Source organism: Symsagittifera roscoffensis, chromosome 3, assembly GCF_963678635.1.
Source record: "Symsagittifera roscoffensis chromosome 3, txSymRosc1.1, whole genome shotgun sequence".
Lineage (NCBI taxonomy): Eukaryota > Metazoa > Xenacoelomorpha > Acoela > Convolutidae > Symsagittifera > Symsagittifera roscoffensis.
The window spans coordinates 28,158,774-28,177,282 of NC_087064.1; the positions used below are offsets into that span (position 1 = coordinate 28,158,774).

The window sequence follows — 18,509 nt, forward strand, 5'->3', positions numbered from 1 at the left end:
TGCCCTTTTTTGACCCAATCAGTTTTCATAATCAATTCCAAAACAGATTACAGCTCTATTAAACATTTCACATTTAGTATTTGATTATGGTTATATGTTTACACTAGCAAGCTTAAGTGGGCGTAGTGTAATAGTACGACTATTCTTTTTTCCAACCTAAGTTGCAAATATTAGTGGCACCTGTACGGCTTTTTGATAGCATGTGCTTTGAAATTCGATTAGTAGCCAGTTAAATTAGTTGATGCATTTTCAAATCATCAAATGAACTGAAAAACTATTTGCTGAAAACAACATAACAATAACTAAAACTCAATTTCAGAATTTTTTAAAACTCAATATATCTCATTTAAAAAAAATGATTATTTTATACATAATGTTGCTTTATGCTTTCGAATTTTTTACATGCAAAGTTAGTGTGGATGCGTTTAGTTGGCTGTATTCTAACTTATTACATGCAAAATGGTGTCTATTCGTATTTGGTGCGACTTTTGCTGCATAGCATTGGCAATTTATTAGCATAGGTGGCTGCTTCATTTGTGGCTAGTGTTTGCCGATTGCTAAGCGCTCTTGACCGTTAGGGCTGGACGTGAGACTCCAAATTACGATGCAGCAGGTTCGAATTTGATACATAGCAAAGTTAAACTAATTCGAGGCGTATTGCTATACTTTAAAAAGCTGCTTTTTTGTCGAATTGTCACTAGTGTTTGCGAAGCGCAGCTTCGCTTCTGTGCTCAGTCCTAGTTCGATGAGTTAAAAGGAATGAAGCGTCTGTTTTAAATTACTCTCTATGGTAGGTAGCGTGTTCAGTGATTATGGTTACTAGCATTTTGAGAGAAGTGCGCACCGAAAAAAAAACGGGTTTTTATTTAAATCTTCAAAAGACAAAGATTTTTTCCAGGAAAAAACTGCGAAAAAAAATTATTCCTATCTGTGATTTACTGGGGTTTGAAGAGAGCTGTAAAACATGAAAAATATATTTTTTCAATAGACAAAAGATTTTTTTCTGGAGTTAGTTTTCACAATTAACTACGGCGATCATTTTCATTCATCTGGATTGATAGTTGATTTTACTAGTTCTCTAGTTTATCGTTTGTGCACTTCGTCTTCGTAGTTACGCAGCTTCACGGGTTACACAGCTGCTTTTTTGAATGTTTTTGAAAGTTATATAATCCAAAGTTGAGCTCTGAATTTCGATGTAAGATAACCAAGCGAAGTTGAGAAGTATTCAAGCTTCTTGAAAAAGTGCCAATGAATGAAGCCAAGACACTTATTTAGGTCTTTTTTTGTTTCTTAGCATAAAGTCTAAAAGTTTGTTAGAGCCAAAAATTATCTGTTGACTTCAAGTTTTTTCAAACTGTCATTTGCTAAAGCGAAGGCAAACTACGTTCTCAAATAGCGAAAGTACATATAGTGCGAAAAAACGTGAATGACTTTAGATAGGAAAGTGGGTTTTAAACTCTAGATTTCCTACCGGAATAAAAAAATACACGTTGACACAATTTTCTCATAAAATATTTATGAAATTCAAAAAAACTTTAACGTGATAAAAAAATGTTCAAAAAATTTTTTTTTCGGTTCCCTTGAGTTAGTTCATTGACACTTCTCGAACTGTATGTTGGCTGTTTTCACAGCTTGAGAGACTTGCTCGAAACGGCCTAAGGGTTATTTTAATCAAACTGATAACGATAAGTCTAAACCACAGCACATTCACACCCTTTCATGACTCGTAGCTAACGATTGAATGATATTAACTGATAAAACTCAAATATTCCAATTTTGGTCTGAATTCCGACACCTTGTTATGTGTGCAAATAATATGGCTAATTCAGGGTGAGAAAAGGAAAGGTTGGTTCCCGGGTGACTATGTGCGAGTGATATCATCTGGACTGACTCCGATGCCATCCGCTAATTCGTCGCCAGAGCGAAAAGCTGGTTTGTGTGTTTCATGTGCTAATTTCGATTGTCACTATTAATTTTCACCATCCGCATTTTCATGGTATAGTAGAACGTAAAAGACATTCTGGGTAATACTTTAAGTTTAAAAAATTAGTATATACGTAATCATTTGGCCCTAGCGCATATTTAGTCATCTACAAAAAAAAAACAAATGGATGTTTTTGATTTGAGTAATACTGTTTTTAAGACGATGATCGCGTCAGAGCCGTATACGCATTTTCCGCTGAGCGAGAAGACGAGCTTTCCTTCAATGTCGGTGACGTCATCAGCATAATCTCCCGAGACGATCCTGATTGGTGGAGAGGCGAATTGAGCGGACGAATGGGACTGTTTCCTGCCAATTTTGTATCACCTCTGGGTTCATGAGTGCCGGAAATGTAAATTTTCACACGGACTGATTATTGTAACTACTAGGAACATATTTATGAAGAAGACTTATCTATTGGCGAATGAAATTGTAGTACACTATGAAAGTAGGACAGCCTTGTATTCATTTTTGATACGCAAACAATTGTTTTGATAGCATTGCAGTATGTTAAGTTGTATTTGAAGATAGACGATGTCAGATATTGTTTGGTTATTTGTAAAATTGCTATGCAAGGATAGAGTATAAGAATTAGTTTCACTTCACCTTAGCTTGGCTGCTGCTTTATTTTGGTCATTCGAGTAAATACTTGACTATATATTAAAATTTAATTTAATATAACATTGATTAAAAATTGCTAACTCGTGTATCTTATGCCATTTAAATAAAATTTATATGTTAGACGAATAACTTTATGACTTGTTTCCGTATTCATAAGGAACAGTGTTTATTACCTTTGCGAAAGCAAGAGTATTGCAATCGGGTACTAGATTTTTTTCCCGCAAATAACTCTAGGCACAGATTGGTCAAAAATAGAAATGGTAAATTTAGGTTGTTCTTAATTAATTCTAATTATTTGTCTCCGACACAATTGGTCTGGAGGTAACGAATACGCCTGGGACGGCAAATGTCCTGGGTTCGAATCTGATAGGACGTTCTTTTAAGAGTAATGGACGTACGTAGTGAGTACTCTTATATAGGTCTTGCTGATTTTTTTTTTCAGGAAAAATTCTTAAAATTTGTTCACGCTCAATTTTGATTTTCGCGGTCTGACTTGTGATTTCTTTTTAAGCTCAGTGCATTTCCATTGTTAAAAAAAAAGGCCAGCTCCACTATCGAACAGCAAAATTGTAAAGGTCACTGATTTCGAAAATGGAAATTAATTATCAGATTTCCGAGCGACATACTTACAACTTTGGCTCTTTTTCCTTCCCCCCCCCACCTCACATAAGCGTCATTTTTATGGTGTAACGAGGGGTTTTACAAGGTTAATTATGAAGACCAAAAATGTTTGTCATGGCCTAATTAGTTCGCATGCCAATTTTTGTAACATTCGGATAAAGTGAACAAAACTTCACCAGTAAAATTTTGCAGGTGGGGGGAAAAGGAAAAAGAGCCACAACTTTTACCTATTGATCCAGTTAACTCAAATTGGGTTAATTTCAACTCAAATTGATTTTAAAAGGGCTTTAAGGCCATCTATTTTTTTCGAAATTCAAAAATTGAAAAAAAAATCAGTTTTTTTTTGTTTCCTTGCAGTGATTACTCTATTCCAACTGTTAGTTGGCTATGTTTCTTCAAACAGGAAATATTCCGTTTCACTGTTAAATTGTCGGCTCATTAATTTGTCTTCTTATATTTTGGCGGCTTAGTTGGCATAGTAGTTGGCTTAGTTGCTTTGAAAGTTTTGATTTACCTCCCAATGTTTGTAATTTTACAACCTTGACTTTGTTTTTTTTTCGCTTAAAAACTTCATTCTGCCCAATTGATTTTGGCTTGTTTTTTTATCAGCGTAGTGGCCTAATTTTGATTCGTTTCAAGGAAAACAAAAGTTTAATGCTCTCCTCTGAATCGCATAAAATGCTAAGAATTTTTTTTCGGCTTTTTTGTTTTTTCTTTTCTTTCTTGACTTGATAGGCTTTAGCCTATATTAGATCGGTTTAATGGTCATATTGCGTCTTTCGACGAGCGAAAAAAGTTCGTGTGTGCGTCTTTTGTGTTTTGAGGTTGAAGGGACTTGTTAACTTAAGTATTGTTAATTTTTTCGGCTTAAAGGGTTTCTCCCGAGGTGTTTCTTGGCTACCGTTAGGTAGTTTTTTTCCGATGTTTATCTCGCATTCATTTTCTTAGCATGTTTTTGTTTATTTGAAAACTATCCTTATTTTTTGATAGATATATTTTTTTCAATTTTTTTCTGACTTACTGGTTTTCTTGCCTTGTGCTAAGCTCAGCCTCGCCTCTTTGTTACTCTTTGGATCATTTTGTACAGAAGACCGTTTGCTATAATTGCAACGTGTTCTTGATTGCACTTGCGAGAGCACGTGTCTTGGAAGCGAGAACTAGACTTAATCCTCGTCAAGATTTTTTCTTACAAATGTATAAGAATTTCTAAGTAGCAATGAACGCAGTGAAAAACTTATTAAGGTCGTGTGTTTTTTTAAGAAAAAAGTTTTAAATTTTGACCGCGCTCAGTTTTACTTTTTGCGGTTTGACTTCCACGTTTAACTCAAAATCATTTACGAAAGGAAGCAAAGTACGCTTTTCAATTTCATAGGAAATAGCTTGAAAAAGAGTTAATCACTTCTTGTTTTAAAATAGAATAATCGTTATTAAGAGTCGATACACGTAGTGAAGACTGTCATATAGGTCTTCGTGATTTAAAATTTTCTTTACCAAGAAAAGTCTTAAAAATTGTTCACGCTCAGGTTGTTTTTGCTGGTTGATTTGTGATTTCTTTTCAAGTTCACTTTTTTCGATAAAAACGCAAGCAAACTCCACTATCAAACAGTAAAATTTGTAATCAACTTTAATTCTAAAGTGGATTTTGAATTAAATGTTTACCAATGAAATGAAATTTTTTATCGTTTGATACAATTTTTGCAAATTGTTTTATTTGGAGTTAAAAATGTCAATCATAAACTGTTCTTGAAAATGAAAAAGCTTCATTTTTTGAAGTTCGAGAATTGATTATTTCTTCAATTGGGTTAGGTCTATGAAAAAAAGCTAATTAATTGTTTTATTTTCTTCGAGTGTGTTGAAACTTATTGCGATGGCTACCCTTCTTCTTGACTGAAACTTCTTGTTTTCTACGCAACCTCAGCAAAAACGTTTTATCTGAATGAGTCGAGTGATCAACGCCTCTTCAGTCATTGTTCAAACCACAGTAAAAATTTCTCAATTTTGAGTGAGTGAAACCATCGAGTACTGTTCGTTATGGGAATTTTTTTTAATTAAACTTGTAGGCTGAGAAAACTTGATTTTATTTTAAGAAACTAGATAGGGAATTTTATTTTGCGCTTCCTAGGTTTTGTTAAAATATCATTGCGATTATATAGTTTTCTTATCAGACCTCTCAATAAAAACGACACGTTTATATGGTGACGAAAAAAGCAATCTCTTGGTAGTTTTTTATGAATGTGGTCGGAACACTGCGGTATTTGCCTAGCAAGTGGCTATTCTTGTTTGAATTTTGTTTTCTAGGCTGTTTGCAAAAAGACGGACTCGGTGTAAAATTTCTGTTTTCTAAGTGTAAATGAACAAAATGTTTTTTTAGCAAAACTTTCCTCAGGCTCTTTTTGTGATTTTAACGGTTACTTTTAAAACTTTAGTTCAATTATTTTGTTAAAAAAATGCAAACGTGAAAAGATCACCAAAAAATGAATGAATTTAAGATTAGCTGCATATCATAAAACATTTCTAATTTTCTAAAAGCTTACTGGTAAACTTTTTTCGGATATTGGGAACGTTGAGTTTTTGACTACGTTTTAATTCATGGTTTTTGTTCGCAACAAAGTTTTATGAGCGTTGCGGCAAATTTTTTCAGCACAAATTAAAGATATTTATATTTCAACACAATGAGCTTCTACCCAAACTTTGTCAGTTTAGTTGCTTTTCCGTCTTTTTGATTTCTTTGAGTTGGTTTGATATAAGTCGGACTTGATGCTGGTTTTCTAAATCGAGTTCGTATTTTAATACAAATCAAGACAAGCGAATGAAATTTTGGCAGAACTAGTTCGGTAGAAAAAATTTTTAAAATTGCCCCAATTCTAGGGCTTTGTTGGATAAAGCAAACTCCACGATTGAAAACAAAAAAAGGTCACGAGAAACGTAAATAATTTTTGTTTTTGAAATTGGATTCTAATTTTCTGATATCCCAGCGGAATAAAAGAAATAAAATTTTATCCATAGATCCAGTTTTCTGAAATTGGGTTATTATTAGCAAAAGTGTGCCAAAAATTAATTGTTCACGCAATTTGGAGAGTTTCAAAGCCATATACTTTTTTTCAAGATTCAAAGACTGAAGCTCTTTTACTTTTGCTATAAGCAAGGGTATTGCAATCCGGCATTTGACTTTTTTCCCGTAGTTAACTTTTTTCACCAAATGATAAAGGTTTGGAAAAAATTTGAAATAGTAAATTTACTTGTATGCAGCATAATTATTTTGCTTGTATAGAGCTTGAATAGTAGCCGGTAGTTGCAATTTTTTAATGATTTTTTACGGAAAGTTTTTTGGCTGTTTTTCGGCTTCTTAAATGCACGCTTTAATTCTGTCAGCTTATTTAACTAATTTTTTTTTTAATTTGTTTCCAGTTGTTTTCTGATATCAACTCGGCATGGATAAAGTATGTTAGAAAAATTAAATCACTTCGCAGACGATCTTTGAAAGAAGTTAGAAAAATTTTGAGGAAACTTTTTTTGATTTTTTCGAGGTTTTTTCTCTATTTGCAATCAAGCCTACTACGACATTTTCCAGGATAATTCTTGACCTGCCTGATGCTTTATCATACTTTTCTTGACGAAGATAAGTTAAGTCACGAGTTTATTCGCAATTTGCTGAAATACTTTTCAATGAGTTTTTTTGTCTATTGTTTTTTTTTCTTTAAATGCTTTCCACTGTATATATTTTTCTAGAACATTTTCTCTTAGCAAAAGGCTCGGTCTTAGCAGGCTTCAATTGCTATCAGATCATACGCTACTTCTGAGTCGTTTTAATTCATATTTTTTTTCGTAGTTTTTAGAGGTTTTTGCATTTCAAGTCTAAGCAGGCCTATGTAGTTTAGGTGTTCCGTTTTCAAACTTTAACTTTCTGATAGCAAAAAAAAAGAAATAGACAACATTGGATCTTAAGATTTTTATGACCATTTATCCCAATTTTTTTTGCATTTTTACCTCTTCGTAATTTTTCATGCCATTTGAATGTTGTTTGTTGTGTTCCGCATGAAAATATTCAGTGTTTTTTTGGCATTTTTAAATGTTCTTAATGATTCGGTGGCTTTCTGTAACGCAAGTGGTGCAAAACTCAGCTTCACCTTTGTATAAAAACTTTCTTGCGTTCAATGCTTCTTGCATTCACTGGCTCTTTTCCAGCAAGTAAAGTTTTGGCTTGAAGATTGAAAACTTTCGTTGAAACAAAAACAATTGAAGTTTGAATCCCAGATTCTATTGGCTTTCATTTATAGTCTAGCCTCGTCATTAATAGTTGATGAAATGTTGACAAGAAAATTGCCTTCAACGTTAAAGCAGACCTTTTTCATCAGGTCTGTCATGGTGATTTGATATCGTTTTCTGTCTGAGATGTGTATCCCGTCACCCATAATGGAAAGCATGTGTTAGGTTGAATGAAGTTCCATATGAAATTGAAGAGTAAGGTATCAGTGATATCATTTGTTGCACAGGTAAGTAGTAAATCCCGTATTTTGTGCTGTCTGTTCGATGATAGTGATTCTTTTGGCGGTCTACGATTTCTTGATTTTATTGAAGTTAAATTTTTGAGGTATTAGTGTTGTTCCTTCTTTCGCTAACAGCCTTTGCCTATTGATTTTGAGTTTTGATAGCACTGAGCAAAATTTCTTGATTGCTTTTAGTATTAGTGGACTCGAGTGTTTTCGAGTTTATTGAGAAATTTTGATTGAGAGAACTGACAGGATTTTTTGAATCTCTTAGAAGTTTGGCATTAAATTCACACGTAAAAAGTCTTTTTTGAAGAGCACGAACTGTTATTTAATGCCGCATTTCTGTCGGAGGCATTGCTGATAGCTGGATACACCTGCCATTAATTCAATCTTCGGACATAAGACTTCTTTCTTCACTAAATTATTTTGAGATCATGGCCAGTTTGAAAAGGCCGCGGATCTAGTTAACAATCGCCCTCCATATTAAGAATTGCCACCCCTATTAATAAAAGCAGTAAATTAGCACTGAGCTTTCTATTGAGAATTATAATTTTGCTGCATTCTGATTGGTCGAAAATGCGTTATATGAACCTACTTAACAATTGCCCCCTTTCTCAAAAGGGGGGCGGGGCAATTGTTAGTAGATCCAAGACCGCTTTTAGACCCAGTGCGCATTCAATTTTAAAACACAAGATGAAAAAATACCCATATTTTAAAATAAGTTTATCACAACAATAAGGCTCCTTAAAATTAAAAAAGTTAGGCTCTTAGAATTTGAAAAAAAAACGCTTTTATCTGAAATTTGCACAAAAAACTCCAATTATGGCCAACAATCATGGGTAATGTTTTTTTTTGAAAAAGACCAAAAAGCAGTTTATCTATTTAAATCAGCCATGTAGTCTTATAGAAACATTAACATTTTTTGTAAAACTTTGATTTTTTTTCTGAATATATTTTTTATAAATAAACTAATTCTGTTTCAGAAAAGGAAATCTCTAAAGAATTTCCTTGCTGTGATGCGAACTCGAAAAAATATTTCGGTTACTAAAATAATAATTTAATTTCAAGTCCTGCGAAATTGTGTTTTGAGCTTTTTTCAGATACAGAATTGTTGACCAAAAAGTAAAATCAAGAAGATGTTTTCTGAAAAATTAATAATAATAAATTAATAATAATAAACGATTCGTGGGGGTTTTAAAACTTAGACGACAGGAAATTCAACGATCAAAAAATAACGGACTTAAGACAATAATTTGGATGCTAATTGCGTGAAACTTGTTTACAGATTTAAATTCACTTTTGGCTGAGTAAATACTGGTTGTCAGTAAATTCCGTTCTTTACGGTCGTCTTAATTGCTTGTCGTCTAATTTCCTAGGCCCCTGCTTTGTGCTTGACAAATTTGAGCAAATTAACAATTGTGTTTAATTGGTTTACGTGCTGTATTTCTCAAACAAAACACACATGATCATTTTGTTTCGGTGCCAATTTTTAAAAAACCTAAAGCAAGGTTTGAAATACTAGTGCAATATTTGAATAACTAATGAAATATTTGAATTTTTAGTGTAATATTTTTCCTAAAACAATCAACGAAAACAAATCAGAACAAAAAGTTTTGTGTTAGCGTGAAAATTTTTTCAATTGTATTGGTTTTGTTCAATTTTTTGACATGTGTTTTATACAATCCTTATCGAAACTTGGTCTAAGCTGGACACTTCGTGTCTCAATTCATTCCCAAAACTTCTCGATGCTTTATAGAGTTGTTGTTTATCTACTTCTTATCGAGGCAACCAAAAAGGACGCTCAAGCTTTTACTCTACTGGGCGGAAAGTAATATTTAACCTCCCAATTGCCCATTTTTAAATGATTTTTTCAAATTTCTAACGATATTGTTCTATTGCCCGAGACGAGAAAAAAGCAATTTGAACTACAAAATTCCAACATTCTTAAATATTTAAAAAGAAACACAATATTGAAAAACACAAAGTTCGAGCATTTTAAAATATTCTTATGTTCTGAGTGTCTTGGTGATAAAAAAATCAATGGTTTGTGTACATTTTTTAACTGAAGTAATGAATTTTTTTTTGTGAGAACTAAGTGAAAAGAAGTAATTAAAATGTTTAATTCATTAAATTGGTCCCGTCAACATCGCAATAAGCTATGAGACAAAATTTTTACAGCTCTTTCAAAATGACATGTTATTCAGTAAATGCAAATTATGCCAAAGACAAACTTGAATTTTCTTACAAGTCATATATTGGTTTTTCCATAACTTCGTAAAATCTCTCAGGTAATGCGAGTATGTGAATGTTGTGATCATAAACTTTTAAATTTTGCAGTACCTTCTTCAAAAATTATAGCTTCGCCTATTAGCAGGAAAGGAAGAACAACTCTTTATTTAGTTTTCATGAGTTAATAGTTTTTTCCGAGGCTACAAATTCAAGTTTTATTCATCCGCTATAAGTTTTCCCAACTAATCGTTGTCCTCAACTAAAATATTGTCGACTAATCGAAGTAATATAACTGTTCATGTAATGTCGAACATACGCAGCAAAAAATGCACATGGTCAAAAAGGTCTCGAAATGAGTAAAACGTATTTTCATTTTCTCTAACCCGGGTTGAGGCCATGGTTTTATGTTCAGACCGTGTGGACCAAAAGTTAGCATGTTCAGACCGTTGGGGCCAGAATGTGGTTACGTTCAAACCGTGTGGACTTTGAACGTACAAAGACAAACTTGAATTTTCTTACAAATCATGTATTGGTTTTTCCTTAACTTCGCAAAATCTCTCAGGTAATGCGAGTATGTGAATGTTATGATCATAAACTTTTAAATTTTGCAATACCTTCTTCAAAAAATATAGCTTCTCCTATTAGCAGGAAAGGAAGAACAACTCTTTATTTAGTTTCCATGAGTTAATAGTTTTTTCCGAGGCTAAAAATGCAAGTTTTATTCATCCGCTATAAGTTTTCCCAACTAATCGTTTTCCTCAACTAAGAAATTTGCGACTAATCGAAGTAATATCACTGTTCCTGTGATGTCGAACATACGCAGCAAAAAATGCACATGGTCAAAAAGGTCTCGAAATCAGTAAAACGTATTTTCATTTTTTCTAACCCGGGTCGCGGTCATGGTTTTATGTTCAGACCGTGTGGACCAACATTTGGCATGTTCAAACCGTTGGGGCCAGAATATGGATACGTTCAAACCGTGTGGACTTTGAACGTACAAAGACAAACTTGAATTTTCTTACAAATCATGTATTGGTTTTTCCGTAACTTCGCAAAATCTCTCAGGTAATGCGAGTATGTGAATGTTATGATCACAAACTTTTAAATTTTGCAATACCTTCTTCAAAAATTATAGCTTCGCCTAATAGCAGGAAAGGAAGAACAATTCTTTATTTAGTTTCCATGAGTTAATAGTTTTTTCCGAGGCTAAAAATGCAAGTTTTATTCATCCGCTATAAGTTTTCCCAACTAATCGTTTTCCTCAACTAAGATATTGTCGACTAGTCGAAGTCATAAAACTGTTCCTGTAATGTCGAACATACGCAGCAAAAAATGCACATGGTCAAAAAGGTCTCGAAATCAGTAAAATGTATTTTCATTTTCTCTAACCCGGGTTGAGGCCATGGTTTTATGTTCAGACCGTGTGGACCAACATTTAGCATGTTCAGACCGTTGGGGCCAGAATATGGTTACGTTCAAACCGTGTGGACTTTGAACGTACAAAGACAAACTTGAATTTTCTTACAAATCATGTATTGGTTTTTCCTTAACTTCGCAAAATCTCTCAGGTAATGCGAGTATGTGAATGTTATGATCATAAACTTTTAAATTTTGCAATACCTTCTTCAAAAAATATAGCTTCGCCTATTAGCAGGAAAGGAAGAACAACTCTTTATTTAGTTTCCATGAGTTAATAGTTTTTTCCGAGGCTAAAAATGCAAGTTTTATTCATCCGCTATAAGTTTTCCCAACTAATCGTTTTCCTCAACTAAGAAATTTGCGACTAATCGAAGTAATATCACAGTTCCTGTGATGTCGAACATACGCAGCAAAAAATGCACATGGTCAAAAAGGTCTCGAAATCAGTAAAACGTATTTTCATTTTCTCTAACCCGGGTTGAGGCCATGGTTTTATGTTCAGACCGTGTGGACCAAAAGTTAGCATGTTCAGACCGTTGGGGCCAGAATGTGGTTACGTTCAAACCGTGTGGACTTTGAACGTACAAAGACAAACTTGAATTTTCTTTACAAATCATGTATTGGTTTTTCCTTAACTTCGCAAAATCTCTCAGGTAATGCGAGTATGTGAATGTTATGATCATAAACTTTTAAATTTTGCAATACCTTCTTCAAAAAATATAGCTTCGCCTATTAGCAGGAAAGGAAGAACAACTCTTTATTTAGTTTCCATGAGTTAATAGTTTTTTCCGAGGCTAAAAATGCAAGTTTTATTCATCCGCTATAAGTTTTCCCAACTAATCGTTTTCCTCAACTAAGAAATTTGCGACTAATCGAAGTAATATCACTGTTCCTGTGATGTCGAACATACGCAGCAAAAAATGCACATGGTCAAAAAGGTCTCGAAATCAGTAAAACGTATTTTCATTTTCTCTAACCCGGGTTGAGGCCATGGTTTTATGTTCAGACCGTGTGGACCAAAACTAGCATGTTCAGACCGTTGGGGCCAGAATGTGGTTACGTTCAAACCGTGTGGACTTTGAACGTACAAAGACAAACTTGAATTTTCTTTACAAATCATGTATTGGTTTTTCCTTAACTTCGCAAAATCTCTCAGGTGATGCGAGTATGTGAATGTTATGATCATAAACTTTTAAATTTTGCAATACCTTCTTCAAAAAATATAGCTTCGCCTATTAGCAGGAAAGGAAGAACAACTCTTTATTTAGTTTCCATGAGTTAATAGTTTTTTCCGAGGCTAAAAATGCAAGTTTTATTCATCCGCTATAAGTTTTCCCAACTAATCGTTTTCCTCAACTAAGAAATTTGCGACTAATCGAAGTAATATCACTGTTCCTGTGATGTCGAACATACGCAGCAAAAAATGCACATGGTCAAAAAGGTCTCGAAATCAGTAAAACGTATTTTCATTTTTTCTAACCCGGGTCGCGGTCATGGTTTTATGTTCAGACCGTGTGGACCAACATTTGGCATGTTCAAACCGTTGGGGCCAGAATATGGATACGTTCAAACCGTGTGGACTTTGAACGTACAAAGACAAACTTGAATTTTCTTACAAATCATGTATTGGTTTTTCCGTAACTTCGCAAAATCTCTCAGGTAATGCAAGTATGTGAATGTTATGATCACAAACTTTTAAATTTTGCAATACCTTCTTCAAAAATTATAGCTTCGCCTATTAGCAGGAAAGGAAGAACAATTCTTTATTTAGTTTCCATGAGTTAATAGTTTTTTCCGAGGCTAAAAATGCAAGTTTTATTCATCCGCTATAAGTTTTCCCAACTAATCGTTTTCCTCAAATATGATATTGTCGACTAGTCGAAGTCATAAAACTGTTCCTGTAATGTCGAACATACGCAGCAAAAAATGCACATGGTCAAAAAGGTCTCGAAATCAGTAAAATGTATTTTCATTTTCTCTAACCCGGGTTGAGGCCATGGTTTTATGTTCAGACCGTGTGGACCAACATTTAGCATGTTCAGACCGTTGGGGCCAGAATATGGTTACGTTCAAACCGTGTGGACTTTGAACGTACAAAGACAAACTTGAATTTTCTTACAAATCATGTATTGGTTTTTCCTTAACTTCGCAAAATCTCTCAGGTAATGCGAGTATGTAAATGTTATGATCATAAACTTTTAAATTTTGCAATACCTTCTTCAAAAATTATAGCTTCGCCTATTAGCAGGAAAGGAAGAACAACTCTTTATTCAGTTTCCATGAGTTAATAGTTTTTTCCGAGGCTAAAAATGCAAGTTTTATTCATCCGCTATAAGTTTTCCCAACTAATCGTTTTCCTCAACTAAGAAATTTGCGACTAATCGAAGTAATATCACTGTTCCTGTGATGTCGAACATACGCAGCAAAAAATGCACATGGTCAAAAAGGTCTCGAAATCAGTAAAACGTATTTTCATTTTTTCTAACCCGGGTCGCGGTCATGGTTTTATGTTCAGACCGTGTGGACCAACATTTGGCATGTTCAGACCGTTGGGGCCAGAATATGGTTACGTTCAAACCGTGTGGACTTTGAACGTACAAAGACAAACTTGAATTTTCTTACAAATCATGTATTGGTTTTTCCGTAACTTCGAAAAATCTCTCAGGTAATGCGAGTATGTGAATGTTATGATCATAAACTTTTAAGTTTTGCAGTACCTTCTTCAAAAATTATAGCTTCGCTTATTAGCAGGAAAAGAAGAGCAACTCTTTATTTAGTTTCCATGAGTTAATAGTTTTTTCCGAGGCTAAAAATGCAAGTTTTATTCATCCGCTATAAGTTTTCCCAACTAATCGTTTCCCTCAACTAAGAAATTTGCGACTAATCGAAGTAATATAACTGTTCCTGTGATGTCGAACATACGCAGCAAAAAATGCACATGGTCAAAAAGGTCTCGAAATCAGTAAAACGTATTTTCATTTTTTCTAACCCGGGTCGCGGTCATGGTTTTATGTTCAGACCGTGTGGACCAACATTTAGCATGTTCAGACCGTTGGGGCCAGAATATGGTTACGTTCAAACCGTGTGGACATATGAGATCCAGTTTCAGACTGCGTGGACGGAAGAAATCTGACTTTTGCAGACTTATGTTTCGACTCAAAGAACAGACTTGGCAGATTTTTGTTCAGACGTGTGTTCAAAGGAGTAAAATGTTTGGACAGGCAACAATAATTGAAGAGCGAATGTTAAGGTTTTATTCATCCGCTATAAGTTTTCCCAAATAATCGTTTTCCTCAACTAAGAAATTTGCGACTAATCGAAGTAATATAACTGTTCCTGTGATGTCGAACATACGCAGCAAAAAATGCACATGGTCAAAAAGGTCTCGAAATCAGTAAAACGTATTTTCATTTTTTCTAACCCGGGTCGCGGTCATGGTTTTATGTTCAGACCGTGTGGACCAACATTTAGCATGTTCAGACCGTTGGGGCCAGAATATGGTTACCTTCAAACCGTGTGGACATATGAGATCCAGTTTCAGACTGTGTGGACGGAAGAAATCTGACTTTTGCAGACTTATGTTTCGACTCAAAGAACAGACTTGGCAGATTTTTGCTCAGACGTGTGTTCAAAGGAGTAAAATGTTTGGACAGGCAACAATAATTGAAGAGCGAATGAACTTTTTCAAACAATTTTTGCTTGCAAAAGCTGATGTTTCAAACAGACATTTTAATTGAGATTAAGACAAAGTTGCATGCAAAAATTGAACAAAATTGGCAGATTGTTCGCTTTAATTATTTCTGTCCGAACTTTTTGCAACTAGATGTTCAGATTTAGCAGACTTATGTTTAGACTTCGTGGACTTATGTTTAAACAATGCAAACTATGATCTGCGATGCGACTATGATTTCTTGGTCCCATAGTGGATCGAATTTGTTTTATAATATCTGAACATAAAAGTACGACCTCGACCAGGGAGAAGGTTATTCAGATTAGTTGCTATCGGTCAATGTTATCATTTTGATCAATTTCTTAATGAATTTTGTTCAAAATGGTCTTTAGAAATCGGAATTCTGAGAATAAGACCTGAATTTGCGTTTATTTTTGTCCAATAATGTTTTTTTTTTAACTTATCACATTCAACTTTTATTGGCAGTTATTCTAACATTCTAAAATATTCTAATGCTCTGAGTGTATTGATGATGAAAATCAATGGTTTGTGTACATTTTTTAATTGAGATAATGAATTCGGTAATGAATTCGGTTTCTGAGAACTAATTGAAAAGAAGTAATTAAAATGTTAAATTCATTTAATTGGTCCCGTCAACATCGCAATAAATTATGAGACAAAATTTTTACAGCTCTTTCAAAATGACATGTTATTCAGCAATTGTAAACTATCCCAAAGACAAATTTGAATTTTTACAAATCATGTATTGGTTCTTCCGTAACTTCATAAAATCTCTCAGGTCACGCGAACATGTGAATTTTAGGATCATAAACTTCCAAATGCTGCAATAACTTCCTGAAAAATTATAGCTTCGCCTATTAGCAGGAAAGGAAGAACAACTCTTTATTTAGTAGAAAAACCTTATTTGTTCTGTAAATTTACAAAGAAAGTTTGATTAAGCGAATTAAATAATTAATTTGATCAAATTTCTGGTAGCAATTTGCCGATGCTGCAAAAATCCTCTAACAAACATTTCACAACCACCAAAATAATCACGCAGTTACGACTCAAGCAGTTATTAAATTGATTTGATGCATTCATTATTCAGATGCAAAGAAAAATAAATCTGAAGCGCTCGATTATATAATGTACTATCTAATTTAACTCCCGTTGATAAAGCAACTTGATCCTTGCCTGATTTTTTTTAGCAGAGTTCATTGTTTTGTTCAGTTCAAAGCACGAAATTCTTCTTGGTCGTTCCATTCGCTTCCATTTCATTCATTTTACCTTTTTCGCCGTTCTAGAAAATCACTTTGACCAAACTCGTCACCACAAATGTGATTCCCAGCGAAAAGAAAACGTCTGGATTTCCTCTTAGCTGGTAGTTTTTCAAAAACTGAGCCAAAGAGTCGCAATCCGGTGTCGTATTATTGTTTGCCTCACACAAACCCAGTCCGGGGAAGTCAGAGCCATTCATGTATTTGCAATAGAGCTCGTCATCGAAAAGTTCACTAGTTATTTCCAGTTCACTTATGGCTGTAGTTGGCTCAAAAACACACCGCACGATCGTATTCTCTTTAGTTTTTGCGCAAAGTATGTTTTTTGTGTTCTTTCCGGCCAGCCGCAAAAACATGTTGTGTCTGATTTTGTTTTCTGCTTCGCAGACACTTTTTCCCGACACGTTTGCTGCTTCGCCTGGGTATTTGTATGTCGACTCCAGCCATTTCTTCACAGCAAGTTGAGTTACATTGGCATTGCCATTCTTGCTATCGATACAATATGTGCTGCTATAGGTGTCCGTTAGATTGTTCACGGCAGATCTTGCTCCTGTCTTCTTGCAATCGTACTGCTCAATTGCATTTTTGATACTAGCAAGTCTCGATTCATTATCGTTTTTCGGAATGTTAAACGGCGTTCCTAATATCAACTTTGCGTCTCGTAGAACATCTTCAGTGCAGTCGATTATCTTTTCCTCAGGAGCTTCGTTGGTTCCATTCGGTTTCGTTATAGGAATATCTGCATCTGTTTTGGGATCGTCCTCCGACGAAGCAGGTGATTTGACCAAATCGGCCGCCGCGTCCACACGAAGATCATCCAAGTCCTTAGAACCAGGCACTGACCTCTTAGCTCTGTGAAATAATTTATCGTAGACTTTTGCAGCAATATCGGGTGTCTCGATCACCGACCTGACGTCTTGTTTCGAAACATCGACGCAAAAAAAGACAACTAAAATGCAGCTCAGCAACAGAAATCCAGACATTTTGATCTTGCGTTGAATCTTTAAGTTTCGAAACCAACTTAAAATCAAGTGAGTTTTGGGAAATGTTTGGAAGTCGAAATTTATTCACGTAAAAAGAACCAAATGAGTCAAAAAATCAATTTTTAAGCGGCTAAACCTTACATTCATGAAATACTAAATGATTTTTGACTTCATTCAATGCAAAATTTTGGTGCATAGAATTGCAAAAAGTTCGGACAGACAGAATTAATTAAAATGAGCAACTGTCTGTGATGAGCAACATCAACGGAAATTAAAACTGAAATTAATAAAACGTCGAAAGTTCATAAAGCAGAGTTTTCGCTCAAAACCTATAACCACGGTGGTAATTGTAAACCTTGAAACAGAAAATTTATTGCTCATAGTGGCTTATTTTTTTCTGCGATTAGTTCCCAAATTTTGAATGATTTGATCATCTTCACTTCCGTTTGTTTTTTTTGAGGCGGCCTGATCTGTTTTTTTTTGTAATGAAAATAACTGTAGCTTTCGATTTTTTAACTAATTTTGTTGACAGCTTTATAGTAAAATCTGAATGCTCATCGCAGTATTGAAAAATTAGGCTAGCATAATCATCGGACAATCGACGATCTCGCATTTTGAATTTTGTCTGACAAAAAATTCAAGGTTATTCGGCTTCAGATTTTGCAGGCAAAAAACGTCGAAAAGCAGTCATTGCTCATTTTAATTAATTCTGTCTGTCCAACTTTTTGCTACTAATTATAATAATGGTCATTTTTTTGAAAGGCGGATTTGAAAATCAGAAGGATTGCTACCTTTTCTGAACTTTGACTTGCATGAATTGGTTGACTGAGCGAAATTCATGCTCAGTCAACCAACGCATGAATTGGTTGACTGAGCGAATTGAGTTTCATCCTATATTTGGAGTTATTTTGCCTCGACAGCTGAAAAAAATAATTAATTTGGATTTTTTTTAGTTGTTTGCCATTATTGTGAAACTGGAATCAGCCAAAAGGTCTCCTAGTCATGACGCAATAAACAAAAATTTAATTCAAAATTGATTTTCCTGCATCTCTTGATGCATATTTGCACTGAAATTTCTCCTTAAGAAAAAGAAAACATGCGAGACAGAATTGACTTGGATCTGTAATTGCTAGTAAAAACTAAGAAATGAATGCTTTTTTGAGGATTCGATGTTTGAGGGCTATTTGATATGAAAACTTAATTGAAAACAATCGCAGG

At 34.3% G+C, this 18,509-nt stretch overlaps 2 protein-coding genes across 4 annotated transcripts in view; one reads left to right on the plus strand and one right to left on the minus strand.

Moving 5' to 3' along the window:
- LOC134841198 (intersectin-1-like) overlaps positions 1-2,743 on the plus strand; it is a 333,033-nt gene extending 330,290 nt beyond the window's left edge. For all 3 annotated transcript variants that reach the window (XM_063857026.1, XM_063857027.1, XM_063857028.1), the window contains 2 exons: positions 1,830-1,932; positions 2,144-2,743. In XM_063857026.1, the coding sequence (XP_063713096.1) occupies positions 1,830-1,932; positions 2,144-2,322 (282 nt within the window). In that variant the 3' untranslated portion in view covers positions 2,323-2,743. The remainder of the gene's footprint in view (positions 1-1,829; positions 1,933-2,143) is intronic.
- Positions 2,744-15,650: 12,907 nt separating this feature from the next.
- On the minus strand, positions 15,651-18,131 carry LOC134842465 (uncharacterized). The gene is made up of 2 exons (XM_063858817.1): positions 18,083-18,131; positions 15,651-17,328 (listed from the first exon to the last, which is right to left on the minus strand). Exons 1-2 carry the CDS (start codon positions 18,103-18,105, stop codon positions 16,332-16,334), a joined length of 1,020 nt encoding a protein of 339 aa, XP_063714887.1. The 5' UTR covers positions 18,106-18,131; the 3' UTR covers positions 15,651-16,331.
- Between the last annotated feature and the right edge of the window lie 378 nt (positions 18,132-18,509).